This window comes from Pseudoliparis swirei, chromosome 16 (assembly GCF_029220125.1).
Source record: "Pseudoliparis swirei isolate HS2019 ecotype Mariana Trench chromosome 16, NWPU_hadal_v1, whole genome shotgun sequence".
NCBI classification, from domain to species: domain Eukaryota; kingdom Metazoa; phylum Chordata; class Actinopteri; order Perciformes; family Liparidae; genus Pseudoliparis; species Pseudoliparis swirei.
This window is the reverse complement of record NC_079403.1, coordinates 10,627,594-10,646,406: the sequence shown is the minus strand read 5'-3', so window position 1 is coordinate 10,646,406 and position 18,813 is coordinate 10,627,594. Positions and strand designations below refer to the sequence as shown.

At 42.2% G+C, this 18,813-nt stretch overlaps 3 protein-coding genes across 3 annotated transcripts; 2 read left to right on the top strand and 1 right to left on the bottom strand.

Moving 5' to 3' along the window:
• Positions 1–194: 194 nt before the first annotated feature.
• On the bottom strand, positions 195–9,931 carry ythdf3 (YTH N6-methyladenosine RNA binding protein F3). Its single transcript, XM_056433795.1, has 6 exons — positions 8,413–9,931; positions 8,036–8,312; positions 7,549–7,573; positions 7,102–7,181; positions 5,042–6,796; positions 195–2,465 (listed from the first exon to the last, which is right to left on the bottom strand). Exons 2-6 carry the CDS (start codon positions 8,057–8,059, stop codon positions 2,442–2,444), a joined length of 1,908 nt encoding a protein of 635 aa, XP_056289770.1. The 5' UTR covers positions 8,060–8,312; positions 8,413–9,931; the 3' UTR covers positions 195–2,441.
• Positions 9,932–10,276: 345 nt separating this feature from the next.
• On the top strand, positions 10,277–14,411 carry abhd10b (abhydrolase domain containing 10, depalmitoylase b). Its single transcript, XM_056433796.1, has 5 exons — positions 10,277–10,425; positions 10,873–11,059; positions 12,337–12,448; positions 13,432–13,569; positions 13,686–14,411. Exons 1-5 carry the CDS (start codon positions 10,332–10,334, stop codon positions 14,025–14,027), a joined length of 873 nt encoding a protein of 290 aa, XP_056289771.1. The 5' UTR covers positions 10,277–10,331; the 3' UTR covers positions 14,028–14,411.
• A 1,165-nt stretch (positions 14,412–15,576) lies between these two features.
• tagln3b (transgelin 3b) lies at positions 15,577–18,564 on the top strand. Its single transcript, XM_056434004.1, has 5 exons — positions 15,577–15,713; positions 16,513–16,727; positions 17,116–17,290; positions 17,404–17,506; positions 17,589–18,564. The coding sequence occupies exons 2-5, from the start codon at positions 16,548–16,550 to the stop codon at positions 17,728–17,730; spliced, it is 600 nt and encodes a 199-aa protein (XP_056289979.1). The 5' UTR covers positions 15,577–15,713; positions 16,513–16,547; the 3' UTR covers positions 17,731–18,564.
• Positions 18,565–18,813: the final 249 nt, after the last annotated feature.

The window sequence follows — 18,813 nt, the reverse complement described above, 5'->3', positions numbered from 1 at the left end:
GTTATTCATTTCAGGGTGGAATAAATATGTAAAGAGAATATAAAAAGCAAGGCACACAAACAAATGCCCTTCATGTTTGATATGATATAATCACTCATTGTAATGTTCCTGTGAATTACTAAATACATGCATAATAGACGTTAGTTCAATCTTAATGTTGATTTAGTAAACAGTCGTACAACTCACAATGAAAATCAATTTCAATGACAACTTTATTCATATAATTTTGCAATAAGTATTTTATAACTATGTCTTCTTTTATAGGTCTAACACATCTCAAAGTCTGATTACTGTACTGCCTTTACCTGCCCTGGTAACTAAATAACGTCATACATACATGTTTTAAAACAGTAAACAGGAAATTCCACATAATCTATTACATTTTATTTCAAGATAATAATACAAAAGTTTCGGACAGTTTAAAATAAATCATGCAGTCACGAAACTTTACAGGCGTGTCGTTGAGATCAAAAGGTTCAATCAGAGCAAGGGAACCAGATAGGGGGTAGGATGTGGGGAAGGAGCCACTGCCTCCACATCACTTTACTCATCTCGACCAATTTGGCATTGTGGCTGATGTGACCCCAACGCAAGATGGTCTTTAGATGGAGAGGTTTTTGATCTTTGCGTTTTGTAAACTATTAGATAATTATTTATTATTATTAGGAAACCATCTGAGAAGTTTTAGTTATGGGGAAATGTCTCCTGCCAAAAAGGCCGGAAACAACTGGTTTGATTTGTAATAAATGTTTGTTTTATACGGTTAATATGTTTTTTAAAAATGTTAAAATGGAAAGTGAAAAGTAACTATTTTATAAATTATAAATGTGATGCAGTAAAAATTACAACATTTGCCTCTAAAAAGTGTAGAAATGAAGTGTGGTAAAAAAAAGGGATCACTCAAGTAAAGTGCACGTACCTAAAAATTGTGCTTTAGTACAGTAAATGTACTTAGTTACATTCCACCACCGTCCGTACCGTCCATGCACATTCATGCATTGTTACACATTCCAGTATTGGTTGTAATCCCCGCAGCTGCAATGTTGTCAACTAACCCACTTTAGGCTGGCAGGTCTGCCTCGCAAGCATCATCTTCAAATCAATTTATTGTACACCTCTGGTATTTTTAATAAATGGTAAAACCAACCCCCTGGCACCAACACATTTTACACTTATTGTCACTAATATACTGCAATATAAAGCAGATGTGGACATGGAGCTGCTGCTACTAAGAATACATGGCTTAACTAAGAGGCACCTATGCAAATAGGAGAGGGACAACCTACTGAGAGTGTGTATTTGAGGGTGTGATACTGTGTGAAGCATAGAAGTAATGCACACATTTCTGGAGGCAAATGAGTACACAAAAACACAAAAGCATGGTTTGCGCTAAACATGGATAATTTTTATTTAGCTAGTGAGTTACCTAGAGGAGAAAACTGGCAGATCCTTGCAGTTGATGTCTTGCCGTTTTGGGGGAATCCCATTCAATCCAAGCAGGGTGTGTGTGTATGTGTGTGCGTGTGTTGGGGGGGGGGGGGGGTTTGATGTGAGGATTCCCCCAAAGATGCTAAGAGTTGTTAATGACAGACAGTCAGATTAAGCCTGAGGTACGATACAGCACATCTACATCAGAGCAAAGACAGTCACCCACAGAACCCAAGGAGGCCAGCGCTAGTTCTACCAGAGCAGCAGGTTTCTCCTCAGACAAATGCACTTCAGAATGACAGAATCACAAGAGAGGAAGAAAAAAACAAAGATGTGCATTGGCCGGTGTTGCTAGGCCCGCTGCATAATTGTAATCTTTTGGTACACAGAAACAGATGCAGAAAGGAAGGGAACAGGTAGATAGGGAGGATACATCCTATGATGGGCATGATTGTGGCTGTTTTAGCAATTAATTCATCCCACCTGTCAATCATCCTAACCTCTGTCTGAGGACTGTGATCAGACGGTTGAATACAGATTCAAGTAAAAGATGAAATCATAGAGAAATTTAATTATTTTCAGGAGCCGATGAAGCTCATCAATATCCTCCTTAGAGGCATACAAAAAAGAAGAAAAAACTACAAATAAGCCTGGTGAAATCTTCTGACTAGTTCAGTTAGTCAGTTAGCTGCTCTCAAACAAAATCAAAGAAGAACACAGAATTAGAGAGTTAAAGGAACTGGTAGAGGCCGTTTAGGAGGACTGAAAGTGCTTTAAAAGACAGATTTTTTAAAAGTGGGTTACGTTTTTCTCGTGAGACAGTAACACGGGGTTCGATGCGCCAGTCAACGGATACAGATGAGTCCATCTATTGTCATGTTGAAGTGTTCAGATACATTGTAGTCTTCAGCGGAAAGATTTGTGAGAGCCTTTCCTCCTTGTGGTTAGGCAAATTTGTATTTAAGGTCCTACATCATTAGTGTTGCAGTTCTAGCAGAGAGCTTGCTTGAAGGTTACTGTTTATTTCTATTGCGCTCCTGCCGAGAGAGAAAACAAAAACAGAGGTAGTCAGTGGATGGTGTCAGAACATGAACAAACAAGGGACACAAGCAAACATAAGAAACGGCTAAAAGTGCAACACGCTCCCTTAGTTTTCATTCACAGGATTAAAGTTAAATGGTGAAAAAAATATCCACGTCGAAGACACTTTTGCTCATAGTTGGTCCCACGCCGTCAGATACATGTGCAATTTAAATAACTCAGGAGCACAGCAGGGAAGTCTGGGGCCGCCGACAGAATGCGACATCCTCACAAATGTGACGATTGTTGAGGTCTTGACGGTGTTTTCTGGCAAGAGATCCTGATCATAACATCTCGGTCTGACAGTGACTGAAGCCATTTATGAAGGTGATTGATATTAATTTTACTTCTTAGATGCATCTAATTAATGCCTTTATTGTGTCTATCTGCACTCAGCAAATGTCAATAATTGCGAAGGATTTATTGAAAGTTTCCATTTGGAATACATTCAAATGTACAATATTTTAATTTAAGGGTTTTTCTTTATCAATTACAACTCCAATATAAAAGTTGATAGCATTTGTCAATTGAGGACTGATCAGTGTAAATAAATTATTTCCATTAATTCTGACTATATAAGAATAGCTGGCACTTCAGAAACCAAATAATGTTTTGTATATCCTACTGTTCTATTTGTACGGTTTTAATTCATTTTCTAAAATCAATTGATGTTATTCAAATTGTCCCAACATTGTATTCCAATAAGAGCAGAATTAACTAAACTAATAAATACAGTCATGCAAGTATAGAAATCCTGATTGTTTACAGAAAAAAAATGTGTTTACAGGTTACTAGGATGAAAATATAGTATTTGTAGGCAAGTCTATCATTCCCAGTGTTGAAATACTGAGTTGCTCTCCTGGCAGGAAAACAAATCCCTAAAGTACCAGTACTTTCTCTGTTTAGTCTAAAGATAAGAGAGATAAGAGCAGGAGAGTAAACATAACATAAGTAATCACAACACACCTCAAATATCAAATATTCAAGGGCGTGTCATGGATTACAATAAAAGAGGAATGCAGTGTTGTCTTTGAGCAGTGAGTGTTTACGTCAGTGGTCTGAGAAAAGCCCTGTGAGGCCAGTGTAACTCGACCCCCCCTAAAGGATGCTCAGATTGGGCTGTGGCTCCAGGGACAGCAGACTGGATCCCCCCCGAACACAGCATGAGCTTCTTTCTTACTATATCAAGAGCAAGGCAGCAGCTAACCTCCAGGTATTAATCCCCAAATTACTTATGCTAATAAAATCCTGCAAAAACGTTAAGATCAAAAGTTATCATAAAAATAAAAAATAAACAATTTAGGAATAGTGCAGGTAGCTGTGCTGGTTTGACACCTTTCAAAGTTCGGGAAGGACAGGCCAGACAATAGCGGACAATTAACCTTGTCAGGCGAAGGAGGGCGAGGCCTCAGCTGGGCCGATGCTGTCATGTAGGAGGTCAGGGCTACAAAAGCAGCACAGCGCAACGCCTGCACAACGCAGGATGAAACAGACTTTCTACTGACAGGTTGTTTTCAGAAGCCTGAAAACGTAGACTTGAAATATTTATGAGAAAGTAACCCGGCGCATATTAACAAGGTCAGCAGCGAGGAGTCAATACAGCATCAATGAGCACCAGCAGTGGGGGAATGGAAGAAAAGGAGGGGGCGGGTCACGGGGAGGGGGAGGGGTTTTTCTAAACGCAATTAGATTAGCATACTGGTGGATCTAAGAATGGATGCTGCAGAATGCCAGCAGTGATCGCGTGTCATTCTCCCCTTGGCTGCTGTTTTTCCACAGCAGGAGCATCCCAGAGTTTTTACCACTTCGATTAACATTTAACACCGTTATTACGTCCAACATATTTTAGCTTCCCCTCAGAAGGTGCAAGCTTTCACTGTGAAAGCTTGCAGAGCTATCTCTTCAGACAATCGTAATTAATGCTTTTTTTGTTTTTTGTTTTATCGTGCATTTTGCTGGGAAACGTTTCTTTTAAAAATCAGCCATTTAAAACATCTGAGGAAAACTATACAAATTCTAAAGGTGCAGCCAGTTTGCAGGCCGAGGGCTTATGTTGTTAAAGACTACTAAAGCATGAGGAGCCTGTGGAGAGCAGAGGCTTGTTGTTCAAAGGGAGATCAGAGCCTACATCTGCCTTTGTCTGAAAGAAGGAATGCCAGGAATGTGGGCTATTTCAGGAAATCTCTATGCTAACTCCACTTGGGCAAATCATCGCAGTCTCAACTGCACAAGATGGCTGATGAGGAGCTAGGGTTTCCTGAACCTGCCTATGCGTAATGGTGGCATGTCAATCTGCTGACAGCCCTCTGGGAACTTCCTTTTACAACAGACTGTTCATTCAGCCACAGGATGTTGCAACCTCCGTCTAAGAGCAGGTGGAACAAGATCAGCTGATTACAGTCTGGCTACAGCCCGTAACAGTGATTCAAGGATAGCTACCTCCCAATAAAATATAGGGCAACTAAACTGAACTGCCTGATGCATGAAAACAAGCTCTTTACAAGGGATAGGGTTATTTATATGCGTTTCTCACCTTCCTCAGAGCCTCCTCCTCTTCCTGACGTTTCTCATAATGTGCAAAGTCATCAAAGATTGAGGTGGTATGCTTGTAAGTGGCGATAATTTTAAGCACTTGTTTGGCCTTTTCCAGAGGCACTTCCTGAGTGTCCCTGGAGTTGGTTACTGGCTTGTTGTCATTGTTCTCCAGCCGGATGTGTCGCAACTGGTTGTTGGGCACGTCTTTGATGAACGCCCACTTCACCTCAAACTTGCCCTTCCACTTATCCTGAGACCAGACGCCTGCATAGGCATTGTAGTCCACTGGTGAGCGCATCTCCGCCACACCACAGAAGTGCCCACTGCCGTTGACGCTGAACAACAGGTACAGGGGCCCCTTGTTGCCCAGTGAGCGGTAGGCACCATCCAGACGCTTGTTGCCATGTTCTGTACTGCACCAGATAGAGTACTTGATTGAGCGGTGGATGTCATCTTCAGAATAGCTCTTGATAATGAAGACGCGTCCATTTTTCAAGTTCCAGTCAAAGTCTTTGGGGTTGTAGTTGTTGAGGACACGGAGTTTCTCCAACACGGGATGCACTTCTCCAGAGCAAGGGGAGGCACTAAGTGGGAGTCCCCCACCCATGCCGAAGCCCTCACCCCGGTTCCTGGGAGCCACCCAACGGTTGGGGGGAGGACCAGGCTGCTGGGGTTGGTGCTGATGAAGGGGCGGTGGGGGACCAGGTTGAGAGGAGAGGTGCATGTGTGGATGGCCAGGCATAGGCTGGGGGTGTTGGGGGGACTGCAGGGAATGAAGCTGGAAGGGCTGGTGTTGGTGTTGGGGCTGATGTTGATGTTGGGGCTGATGTTGATGTTGGTGTTGGGGCTGATGTTGGTGTTGGGGCTGATGTTGATGTTGGGGCTGATGTTGATGTTGGGGCTGATGTTGGGGCTGATGCGGAGGAGGCAACGGGTTTTGCAGTAAGGGCTGGGGCTGAGCTAGGAGAGGCTGCTGCAACATAGGCTGCGGGGGCATCATATTCTGAACTAATGGAGGCTTGTTCAGAGAGCCCTTCTCATCCCAAGTACCAATGTTCATATTGTGCTTTATGGGGGGTGGGGGAATGGCACCTCCCCCCATCCCCATGTTGGCTTTGGGTTTGACCTTGGGCTGTGGCTTGGCCGGCTTCTTGGCAATGGCTGCCCAGGAGGCAGGTTTAGGTGCAGATGAGCTGACAGAGGGAGGGAGGCTGTTGGCCGCCATGCTGCTCATACCTGCTGTGCCCCCTAGGGGTGAGCCCACGGTTTTAGTGACAGCTGCCACCATGTCCGTACCCAGTTTTAAGCCTGTCATACCTTGCTCAATGCTGCTCAGCACCGGGACTTTACTCAGCTGGGTGTCGCTTCCAAAGCCTGCCTGTCCATCCGTGATGGCCCGACCTAGAGAGCTGGGGGCATACCCATAGCTGTTACTGTAGACTGAGCTCTGTGTGGATTGACCCTGAGAGACACTGGTACCCCAGGTGGAATAGTCTGCATTACCAGGGAAGAAGTTGAAGCCATGCTGGCCCAGGAAGGGAGGGGTGTTCCCAAGGGCACCTTGCTGGCTAAACACACCTTCAGGGATGAAGTGGGGCTCGCCATTGCTCATCTGTCCATAAGCAGTTAGGTAGGGCATGGGAGGGTCTCCTGCTGTGGACCAAGCAGCCTCTCCCAGAGAGTAAGGGAAACCAATGGATGGAGCATAATAGCTGGGCATGTAGGGGTCAGACATTGGTGGATAGTTGTTACCCTGTGTGACAGAGAGACAGCCAGTTAATGTATACGAGACATGATAACAATTAAGCAAAATAATTAAACACTGTGACTTCATATCATGAAGAGAGAAGATAGATTGTGAGTTGAGTTATAGGAACACGTCGTCCGTAGAAGCAAACAGAAACTCACAAAGGAACCGGAGTGACTGTGTTAATGTGTTTCGTAGCCGACACCGAAGAATATAACTGATTTTTCCACGGCATGAGGTTATAGGCCAAGTACCAGGCGACACATTGTTGTTCTGGACAGACCATAATATAGTTTTATGTAGGACATTACCTGATTAGTCTGGCCGCTTAGATAAGGCTCAAAATCATCCTCATTAACACCATCCTTTTGATGCATTGATCCGTTTTGCACTAAGGGTGAAAAGAAAGGACATTAAATCACGATATATGCTTTATGGAAGTCTCACATATTTCCAGCTCCAGATGTCAATTCATTATCTTAATAAGGTAAGTGGTGGTCAAATCTAAAACATTACAAGATCTCAGTTGGGTGTAACATCATCAAAACAAATGCAGAATGCGAGACAGTCCACAATGGGAACATACATAATCTGCAGTTCAGGCTATAGTGTCTAAGCACAATCAACAGTAAGCAGATAGCATGTTAGATTTTTTTATTTTGTATGAATCAAAACGGACGGTGCCGCCACGCTGATGTGCAATTTATAAACAAGAGCTCCAGTTCCATTTAAACATCCGTGTTACTTAAACGTATTACCTTTATTTCCTTGTCCTTTAGGTCTCTGAAAGAGTGAGCAGCACAGGAAAAGGAGATGTTAGATCACGACAGGAAACAAGAAGCGCGCACACACGTACACACACACACGCGCACACACGTACACACACACACACACACACAGGCTATATGCTACATAAAGAAATATAACAGCCGATTGTCGAAACCTCCGTCTCCGACCATCGGGCCGAATGTTAACATTTACAGGTTGCTTCGCGTTATTGACCGGATGTCAAAAGACCTGACATCCAGGAACTAAACGGTGCCGCATTGGCAACCGGCTACAGCGAGAGTAGGTCGGTAATTCACTCGGCCTACATTACAGCTAATAGCCACCATGTATCAAAGACTTTTCTTCAGCAGCCAGTTTGATCTGGCGTGGCCACAAACAGATCAAACTGTTGTCGGCAAAGTTTCCTTCCGCCGCGCGGGTAATCTACGACACCTTTTCGGCTGTCAATTCACGAACCTGATCGACTGTGGTCGCAGACATCCTCCAGGAAGCGAAACTGAGAGCTGTTTGTGAGACTGTCCTCGGCTTCCCCCCCACCCCACCCCCCTCTGCCTCTCGCTGCACTCCGGTGCTTTTCCTGGCTCGTCTCTCGGGTCGTCCAATCCCTCTCTAACGGTTACACGGCAGCGGGGCTTCTTCTTCTTCTTCTTCTTCTTCTTTCTCCACCCGTGGTTCGGACCCGGCCGCGATCTGCTTCTGCTTCTTCTCGTTGTTAGAAACGGAGACTTTGTGTCTGTGGAGAAAAGCGTCAGTTAAAATGTGCGATCCTGCCACAGATGGCCTTTCAGCAGTCAACGTGAAGCCGCCTGGTGCCTTACTGGAATACCCCTTACCATTTTCCACAATGGCGGATAGGATTTTTACTCCCGCTTCCGTTCCGTTCCGCTGCTCCGTGACCTTCCGCCTGTGACGCTCTGAGTCATGTTACAGACTGACACTTCACATGACAGTCGCCGCGAGTTCCCCTCTACTTAGGCCACGTTATATTCTCTATTAAAAACAGCGTTTAGCCTTTTTAACGTCCAGCTGTTATCATTTCTGATAGCATGTGGTCACCTCTGCATTGGGAGCCGGTTTAAGCCGAGCCGCTGTAATACAGACCCGTACATGGAGGTCTCGATTTCCATTACAATACATTTAAAGTAATGCAAAATAGTGAATAACAAAACACGGTAGTTGTATTTCCTGCTATTTTCTAGCTGTATTCCACTTCAGTTTAAATGGAAATATTGTAGCCTTCTATACAGATGTAGGCTACTATTGTAAATCAAACATATGACTAACTTGTAAACTATGCATTGTTATAGATTGTATTATCCAATAGTGTAGTCAACAAACTGCAACAATAAAATGACCCTGATACATTAAGGCATTATTTACAATCTTATATTATTTCATAGGTCTGCAATACACTAAGGCAATGGCTCTCAACCTTTTTTCAGTGATGTACCCCCCTGTGAAATATTTTTTTCAGGCAAGTACCCCCTGACCAGTGCAAAGCATTTTGGGTTGAAAAAAAGATGTAATATGCAGCATTTTGCCTATCATATATAATATATAATATATACAATTCAGTTTATGAACTTCCACTTACATATCATTGAATATTTATTGAATAACTATTTTTAAAGGCTTTTTTAATGGATGTTCATTTTAAATATATTTAAAAACAAATCTCACGTACCCCCCAGAGGGCCTTCACGTACCCCCATTTGAGAACCACTGCACTAAGGAGCCATTTTGAATGGAGGAATCAGGATAACGTGTAACTATATGTAATTATGTGAAGGTGCGGTATTGCTAATGTTGCTTTATGAAAGGATGTAGATACGATTTCATCACAGCCTATACAAACTAGAAAAATCTGTCAAACAATCACGTAGATTGAATTTGTAAGTTAAACAAAGGTTTTTGGCTGCCACTAAAGATATTACTGAAGTACATACATGTAGTACAGTGATAGTATGAGGAGGAGGAAAATAAATGTAGTATTTTTTCTATTTTGGGATCTGAGAAAAATATAGTTGGTGGAATATAACAACTGCTACATTTAGTCAAGCACTCAAGTACAGCTATGAGGTATATATGTACTTTGTTACCTTCGCATTGAAAATGCGGAAGGTAATGTTTTGATCGCCGTGTATTTATTTATTTATTTATTTGTATGCGTGTTACTCGCATAACACAAAAAGTATTAAACCGAATCGTATGAAATTTGGTGGGATGATTGGTTATTATCCGGGGACCATTTGATTATATTTTGGGATCGATCGGGTCAAAGGTCAAGGTCATGAAAAGGTCAACATCTTCTTTTTACCATAGTGCGGTCAATTTATATCCAATTGACATGCAACTAATGCCAAAATGTTCATAATTCAATGCCCAATCTTGTGATATGCGAGGGTATGCGCTCTACCGAGTGCCCGTTCTAGTTTAACATGTGTTGCTCCTGTAAGTTTACTCCACTGCATTTGCCTGATGACTGTAGTGGCTAGAATAAAATGCATACAAAACATAGGTGAATTAAATAATGTGATAATCAAACATTGACACGGTTATATATACCTCTGTACTTGAATTTAAAAACAGAAGTTTGAATGCAGGACTGCAGTATGTTTACACTGTATTGATACTTTACCTGATCTTTATACTTCCACCACTTACATAGCTTTACTGTGGCGCTACATGAGCTGTGAATAAACGAGAGTCACTGCTCCTCTCGCGATACTTCCTCAGTGGGTCACGGAGCAGTATGGCAGCCGTCTCGCTGAGGTCCTGCCGTAGAGGACTTTCACATCTTTTAAGTAATAGAGGTCTCGCAGCTTTGTCTTCACAGCACCTGGAAGGTTTGTTCAAATCTCCCTCTTTGGTACAATTAATTTCACAACGTCTGAATTTCACATGAGGGCTTTTAAACGCCGAGGAGGGGGTGTGGCTCGTACAGACTGCGTCGTCTTAAAAATGTAACGCTAGGACATGAAAGCGGTGCGGTGTTTGCGCTTGTAAATGTTTGTGCGTCCTTTCCGTTGATTGGCGTTAAATGTGAAACCACTTTCACAATAATTGTGCTCCTTATGTAACTGCCTGAATTCTTGGTATCTTTCGTCGTCACGGGGGTAAAAGTCCACGTTTGTGCCTCCAGTATCCATGTGCTGTGTTCTAGTGTGCCTCCTCTTATAAAATGGGGTGTGTGGCATTATAGTTAGCAAATATGTTTTTCTAATTGAGCTATTTTACCCTAGGTTGTTGTGAGTAATTTACGTAACACGTTTTTGTTGTATTGTGCCAACCAGGGGTCAGGAGACAGAAGTCCACATTGCAGTATGCTTCACGACCAGACCTTCCCAAGCTGGCCTACAGAAGAGTGAAGGGGAAGAGCCCAGGTGTGGTCTTCCTCCCAGGATATGGCTCTAACATGAATGGGCAGAAAGCTGAGGCCCTGGAGGAGTTCTGTAGGTCACTCGGGCACTCGTACCTTAGGTAAGTCATGCAATGCTCATAAAGTCATACTAAATACAGAACATATCAAATGGACATACCTCATACATACAGTGTTTGTCCTGGATGCCTTTAGTCTGGTTTTCCATCTATACACTGAGAAACACCTGCAATACCTCTAAATAATAAAATGTTTGCACTCTGCAATTAAACTCCACACTCATAGCTCTTAAAACTGAACACGGATAATCCAACGTGTGCCTTGCAAAGAGCAACAGTATAAAGCACAAACTGGAAACGATGCATGCGCCCACCACACACTCACAGCTACACTCCTACAGCCTTTATCAAAGAATAGGAGAATCACATGTAGGCAATAAGTGAGGCTGTCTTTTTTAATTGTGTGTTGACAGAAATAATTAATAGATTTCAGCTGCTTAAAATAATTAAATATATTATACCATATAATTAAGATACAATACATACTTGTAAAACAAGCATAATATGCCATAGTATAAATAATATAATATATATATATAATTGTCTTTGAAAAGCCAAAGCATTGCATTTTAACGATGCATTAACTGGTAACATGTGAGAGGCCATAACCAGCTATTAATCATGTTATTTTCCACATTTTCAATCATTTAGATATTTTTGAACTATAAGTTTTGCAAAGCTTGCATTGTCTTAATAATTTTTTAGTTTTTATATAGCGCTTCTCAAGACACCCGAAGTCGCTTTACAGAGTCCAGTAGTCATACACACACACAGTCATCCCGGTGGTGGTAAGCTACATCAGTAGCCACAGCTGCCCTGGGGCAGACTGACGGAAGCGTGGCAGCCAATCAGCGCCTACGGCCCCGCCGACCACCACCAACACTCATTCACATCCATACGAACCAGGGTGAGGCTGCGGTGCATGTCTTTATGATGGTGGGGGAAACCGGAGTACCCGGAGTAAACCCACGCAGGCACGAGGAGAACATGCAAACTCCACACAGAAAGGACCTGGAACGATCGGGATTCGACCGGGATTCGAACCCAGGGCCTTCTTGCTGTGAGGCGACAGTGCTAACCACTGAGCCACCGTGTCATTCAACACCTTCATTCTTGAAGTGATTGGATATAAATATATGGCATGGCTCTATCACACAAAGTCAAAGGCGTCATCCCATGTTCAGTGTTGTGTATAACTGATTTAATGTACTTATAATGTCTCTAATCTACATTCACTTTTTTCTTAGCCTTTCGTAGCTTGCCTTTATTTTACCCTCTGATACAAACTGCCATGGGCTGTTCTATTTCTGTTTTGCCAGGTTTGACTACACAGGACATGGGGCCTCGGAGGGGGTGCTGTCAGAAGGGACTATTGGTACCTGGAAAAAAGATGTCCTTTATGTGTTGGATGAGTTGGTAGAGGGGCCACAGGTAAATATGTCATAGGGTCATGTCCCTGTGCAAACTACTGGTGGTTGGTAATCAATGAAATTAGGAACAGCTTTGCTCAATAGGGATGGGGGTTGAGAGTTTCACTTTAGAGCAGGGTTAATGTCATAATTCCTGCTCTCAGGAATTAGCATTGTCGTAGCTTTTTATGTGAGACTATTAATGAAAGAGAAATCCCTTGAAATGTATGAATGTATTTCAACAAGTTGGACAAGAATTGCAAAATGTAAGTCGGAAAACAGATTTCAGTCGAGTTATGATTGAAGGATTATAGTTGTTCAATATGCATGCAATGCATTACAAGACACTCTGTTTTGAATAGCCTACGGCCAATTGAAGCATCTTCTCACAGTGATACAAGTGCATCTCTTAAAAAATATTAAGCAAAATAAAGTGTTTTGCAAACACAATATACAGTAAATGTTCTTATGTTAAACTCTTTTTGTACTTGCACAAATTAATTATTGATTTTGACTGGTAGTTTGTCGTGGGTATTTTTTTCTCTCCCAAACACATAATACTTTGCCTTGAATATATATTTATGTCTTTGTTTTTTTACAAAAAAGTTAAATTACCTCCATTTAAAAAAACACTCTTATAATTACTAAATGATAGTTTTGTATGTTAATCAACCATAATTAATGCTATGAAACAAAACCTTACAACCAGAAAAAAACACAGAAAAAGGATGTAACACAGAATCAATGAAAAGAGAATCAGGGCAACAGCACAATCAATATAAAGCGTGAAGTATTATTATCCTTTCAATCTCCAGTATTCCTTGTATGTTTCACTCCACCTCCAAAAGATGGCACTGTGTTGCAACATTTGTGTAAACGTCAGTCTTCCATTGCTATGATTATGCTGCATGAGTCTGGCGTCGTCATGGACAATTAATATTGAGGTTTTTAATTTTGTGTTAATCAATTGTACAGGCTATTTATGGAGTTATTGCTTCCTTGTAGATAATGGTGGGGTCCAGTATAGGTGGTTGGTTCATGCTGCTGGCTGCCATTGCAAGGCCAGAGAAGACTGCAGCTCTGGTGGGCATCTCCACTGCCGCTGATCTAATTGTCACATTGTTCAACTCTCTTCCTCTGGAGGTAGGAACTTATTATCGTACCTCATATACATCACATGGATGCCATTTTGTTTTGAAAACTGCCGATATTTTCATTTCTATATGTTGAGTTGGATTTGTCCATGTTCTAATGCACAGACACGCAAAGAGTTTGAGGAGAAGGGGGAGTGGATCATGCCCTCCAAACACACAGAGGAGGGTCTTTACAAGTTCAGCATGGACTTTCTGCGGGAGGCAGAAAATCACTGTGTGCTCCAGAGTCCAATCCCCATCACCTGTCCTGTACGGCTCATTCATGGCCTCAAAGACGAGGACGTCCCCTGGCACATCTCCATGCAAGTTGCAGAACGCATCCTCAGCAATGATGTGGATGTCATCCTCCGGCGACATGGCCAGCACCGCATGTCTGAGAGGGACGACATCAAGCTCATGGTCTACACTATCGATGATCTCATCGACAAGCTGACCACTCTGGTCTGAGAAAGGAATGGGCATGTGAACTTGAGAGGTTGCTGAGATAAGGAGAGAAGGACTGTGTTTACTGGGAAGTCAACCCTCAAGAAATGTACCAAACAATGGCATGTTTGTCTGCCAAATATGACCGTTTACCCATCTGTTATCCTCCCCGTACTTCATCTGTCAACATGCCGTTACAGTGCAAACTCTATTGAAAGGAAGCTTCCCTGTTAGATGTTCCCTTATATCTTCAGGTTGCATTTGTATGTTCCAGGTTATTATATGGAGTGTTATGTTGGCCTTTATTAGGTCCAGTCTCCTGACTGCTTCCCCTTCCTTCTTTAGACGCCTAGTGTTCCTGTGCCTTTTTTAGTCACTTTTTGGCCAATAAAACCTCTGCACACTGAAGTGCATTTCTCAGTCTGTTACCCCAACTAACACAACACAATCAACAACAACACAAATCAACTTTCTTCATGAGCGCTGTTGATATTGAAATGCATGCACAATTCTTTAGTTCGAAAAGTAACTACAAATGTTAATTGAAAGCTGAATTACAAGAAAAACAATCTTAATTAAAAAGTGTGATTTTCTTTTTTTTGGTGGAAATAAAAATTTATAAGTGACCAAATACAACCCCAACTCAAATCAATATCATTACTATATGGATTTTAAAAAGGGGAGATTTCAAAATGTGGAAATTCTTTTATACAAATCTAGATGAATTAAATGGCTAATAAGAAATGCAGTTGTTTTTTTGCAGAGTAGAAGAGTTGGGTTTCCCCAAACCTGCAGACCTTTAGCCAGAGAGGCCTGCTGAATGCAGCCACTCGACTGTTGATTATTAATGTGAAATTGCCTACTAGCTTCTCCATGCTCAATGGGGCGAAACCAGCCACTTAACTCTCTCTGGTCCACTTAACTGCAGTGATGACCTTTAACTCATGGTTGAGCTTTGTAGTCACTCATTTGTTGTGTCAAAACTAAAATCAAACATCAATTTATGGGAGCATACCACATGACAGTTGAAATGCAAGCAGAAGAGATTGTGCATATGGCATTGCATCTGGTGATGTTTTACTTTAGTGAGCTCCCTTTAGTTCTTACATAAAGCATAGTCATGCACTCCAGATATGTTCCCCAGGCAATGCTTTGTAAACGGTAGTTGTTGATTGCCGCTTTCATATTTAAGCAGAGTTCATATTTCCCATATTTGTCCCCCTTCAACAACTCCGAGAAGAAGGCCTTAGCAAACAACAAATCTGTCTTAGCGTTTGCTTTGTGTAGAAGTCAAACAAACATAAACAATATAACATATGCAAACACTCACTTTGCTCAGTGCTCTGATGCCATTGAGCAAGGCACTGCATCTACCGGTTATTAATTGGTCACCATCATGTTCCTTGGTTTGCTGAGGGGTCACTTCATGAAGCCTGAAGCTGAGCATGCGCATCAGTGACCATGCACTGTCCGGAAGCCGTGTCACGTCGCACTCTGTGCTTCGAGTCTGCCGGGATCCCTCATTGGGAGTTACCATATAAAGGGAGTGACCCGCCCCCTCTCTGGCAAATGAGATCCAGCCCCGTCCGACGCGCCTGTGCTGCGCTTCATGGATGCTTCAGCAGTTCAGCATCCTCAGCCTCAGCCCTGCACAGCTCAGCGCGAATAACATCGTGACTCGGGACTAATCTGACCGCGCTCTCCTTTTCAGTAAGTGTGGTCTTTATTGAAGAAAAAAAAGGTTTGGGTGCATGACATGTTGGAAATGCTGTTTGTGCCGCGGAGTCCGTGTCGCAGCTCTAGTGTGTGCGCTTTGCGCAGTTACCTTTTGGGTTTGTAAAATGTTGACGTTTTAATTAAGAAGCTGCACGATGCGTAGCAATATGGTGTCGGGACATTAGATGGCGGGACTTTCTTGGAATTTTCGGAATTTGACTGACGGAATTTCGCCCAATAACCGATGCAACGAAAACAAAAACTGAAGAGTTAAATCAAACAGTTACATGCGGCCCAAAAGGGCTGATGTAATTCAATTAAACTCAATTTCAGGCTAAACATATATATGTTGTTCGCTGCATTGTATGAAACTTTGTGAAAAATATATTTAATTAATAAATTATCTTCATGATGACTGCATGCTGGAGGTCATACTCGAGCCATCGCATGCAGCGGAAACTGTCTTAATTGTTACCATAGCAATGGAAGGGGTGGTCCCTCCTCGGGACAGCTGCCATGGACCACACCCTTCTCTGCCACAGCCTCCAGAGATGCGCCACGGTGGCCTGCTGAGCTTTTCTTAATTAAGATTGTTTATATTAGTGGTCTAATTTAATATATTTTCACTGTAATAAACAGTAAAATGGTCAAGCCATTTATTCAGGCTATAAACTAGTCACAAAAACTCACTAATATAACGTAGAAATATTAATATGATGTTTCTTTTAAAAGAATAATGTAGTTTGTAACAGAGTAATGGCACTTCAGCCTCTTGTCTACACATTCTTTTCAGGGCTGCTGTACACTAATAGCGTTGCGAGAGTTGCCATGGCAAACAGAGGGCCCACCTATGGACTGAGCCGAGAGGTGCAGGAGAAGATCGAGCAGAAGTACGACCCAGACCTGGAGCAGCGGCTGGTGGACTGGATCGTCGGACAGTGCGGAGGAAGCCTGGAGAGGCCACAGACGGGCAGAGAGAATTTCCAGAAATGGCTGATGGATGGGACAGTGAGTGCATGGCTGCATCACCTAAAATAGAAGTTACCATTTAATTATTTAAACTACAACATCGTTCAGCCCCTGTTGGATTTATGAGCCGATTAAGTCTATAGTCTAAAATAAGAAACCTGATATATGTGCCCATTTAATTGTGAAAGCTTCAGTCAATAATATATTTACAGACCATTATCTGTATTTAAAAGAGGGGTCACACTGTTTTGTCTTACTAAACCCCTTTTATATTGTTAACTGTTGTGGTAAATGCTTTGCAAGTGTTACATTTAGCACTGAATAATAATAAGCATAAAGTAGCATAGGAGTATATAAACACCTAAAACCCTCAACTGGTACAGTCAAGGTGTTTTATGATTTAGATTTCTGACCTCCTCTGTTCCAGATCCTGTGTCGGCTCATCAACAGCCTTTATCCGAGGGGGAAGGAGCCTATCAAGAAGATTCTAGAGACTCAGATGGCCTTCAAACAAATGGAGAAGATCTCTCAGTTCCTGCAAGCAGCTGAAGCTTACGGAGTCACAACCACGGACATATTTCAAACTGTGGACCTCTGGGAAGGTGATGTTTCATCTCATGCTGGAGTGATATATGTATATTCACGTTAGTTAATACGGTGATAATCAGTTATCAGTTCATGTTATGATAAAATGATACTTTTGTTCTGGCTCTAGGAAAAGACATGGCAGCTGTACAAAGAACTATTATGGCTCTGGGCAGTGTGGCGGTCACTAAGGACGATGGCCATTACAGGGGTGACCGGGAGTGGTTCCACAGGTAAAGTGAAGCTTCACATTTTCAGAACTGCGTGACGCTTCATGTTCCTCTCCCTCACACCATGACTGTTGTTCTTGTACAGGAAAGCCCAGGGCTATCGGCGAGAGTTCAGCCAAGAGCAACTCCGCCAAGGTCAGAGTTTGATTGGCCTGCAGATGGGCAGCAACCGCGGGGCCTCCCAAGCTGGTATGACAGGCTACGGCATGCACCGCCAGATCATGTAGACCACTTACTAACGAACCCCCTGCCCTGCTTGTAGATCTTATTTTGTACTAATACCACAAAGGTTGTAGCCCCCATACCCTCTCTAGAACCTGCCAAGTTAACCTCACATGTCCTTGAAATGCTGCTTTCCCAAACAGTGTGATATCTTATAAAATGATGTCAAATATAGATGTTCTTCTTCAAACTCTCTTCTTGCTCCTCTTTTCCCATATTTACATGTGTTACCCCCCTCTCCTCTTTGTTTACTGTCATGTCTAAATGATTACTTTATGTGGAACTCAAAGTTAATGAACATTCATTTAGTCTCGTAGAAAATGTAAAATTAAAATATCTTCACAAGAGAAGCTATCAGTGTTAATGACATTTTAAATCTGAAATACTGTGAGCCACGGCTACAACATGCTGTATTCTATTTATTTGTATTTCCGTGTAAATTTATTTACGTTAAGTCATTGGTTTAGAACAATCTGTAGCTATGTACCTATTTAGCCATCTAACCGAATGAACTCATTAGGTTACACAATGTCTCTGCTGTCTAGACTCAGGACTTTTTGCAGTTTCCTCTTTAACCACAGATCGGGTCCTGATATATTGCCCTATGAATATAAATGTGTTTCATTCATTCTCAGTCATGCCCTTGTTATTTGTTTGTGAGATTCTATCTTTGTCCATGATGTGTCCATGCAAGTAAATGTGCAGCAAACAACATGTTTGACAGTGAAAAGACATTGCTTGAATGTCCACTTTTATGTATTGTATTGTTTATATATTTTAAATATATTTATATTTGGAGGCTTGTGAGAATAAGTATTAAAAATAAAAAATAAATGTGACATATATTGTTGTCTGTCTGTGTACCACAAGCTGGGCAGCTTGATAACTGTCAAGTCAGCGATTTATGCTGTATGCGCCGGGTGTTGTGGGCTTTTTTTTCTCTCTTATCTTGGTTTGATGTTACAGCTCCTCCCATGCGCCCATCCCTCCTGTTTCACCTCACTGTACACAATCTAATGAATGGGACAGCAGCACGGCATAATGATTCGGTTGATGATTCCTCTACCAGTCTTGATTCAAGCCTGTGT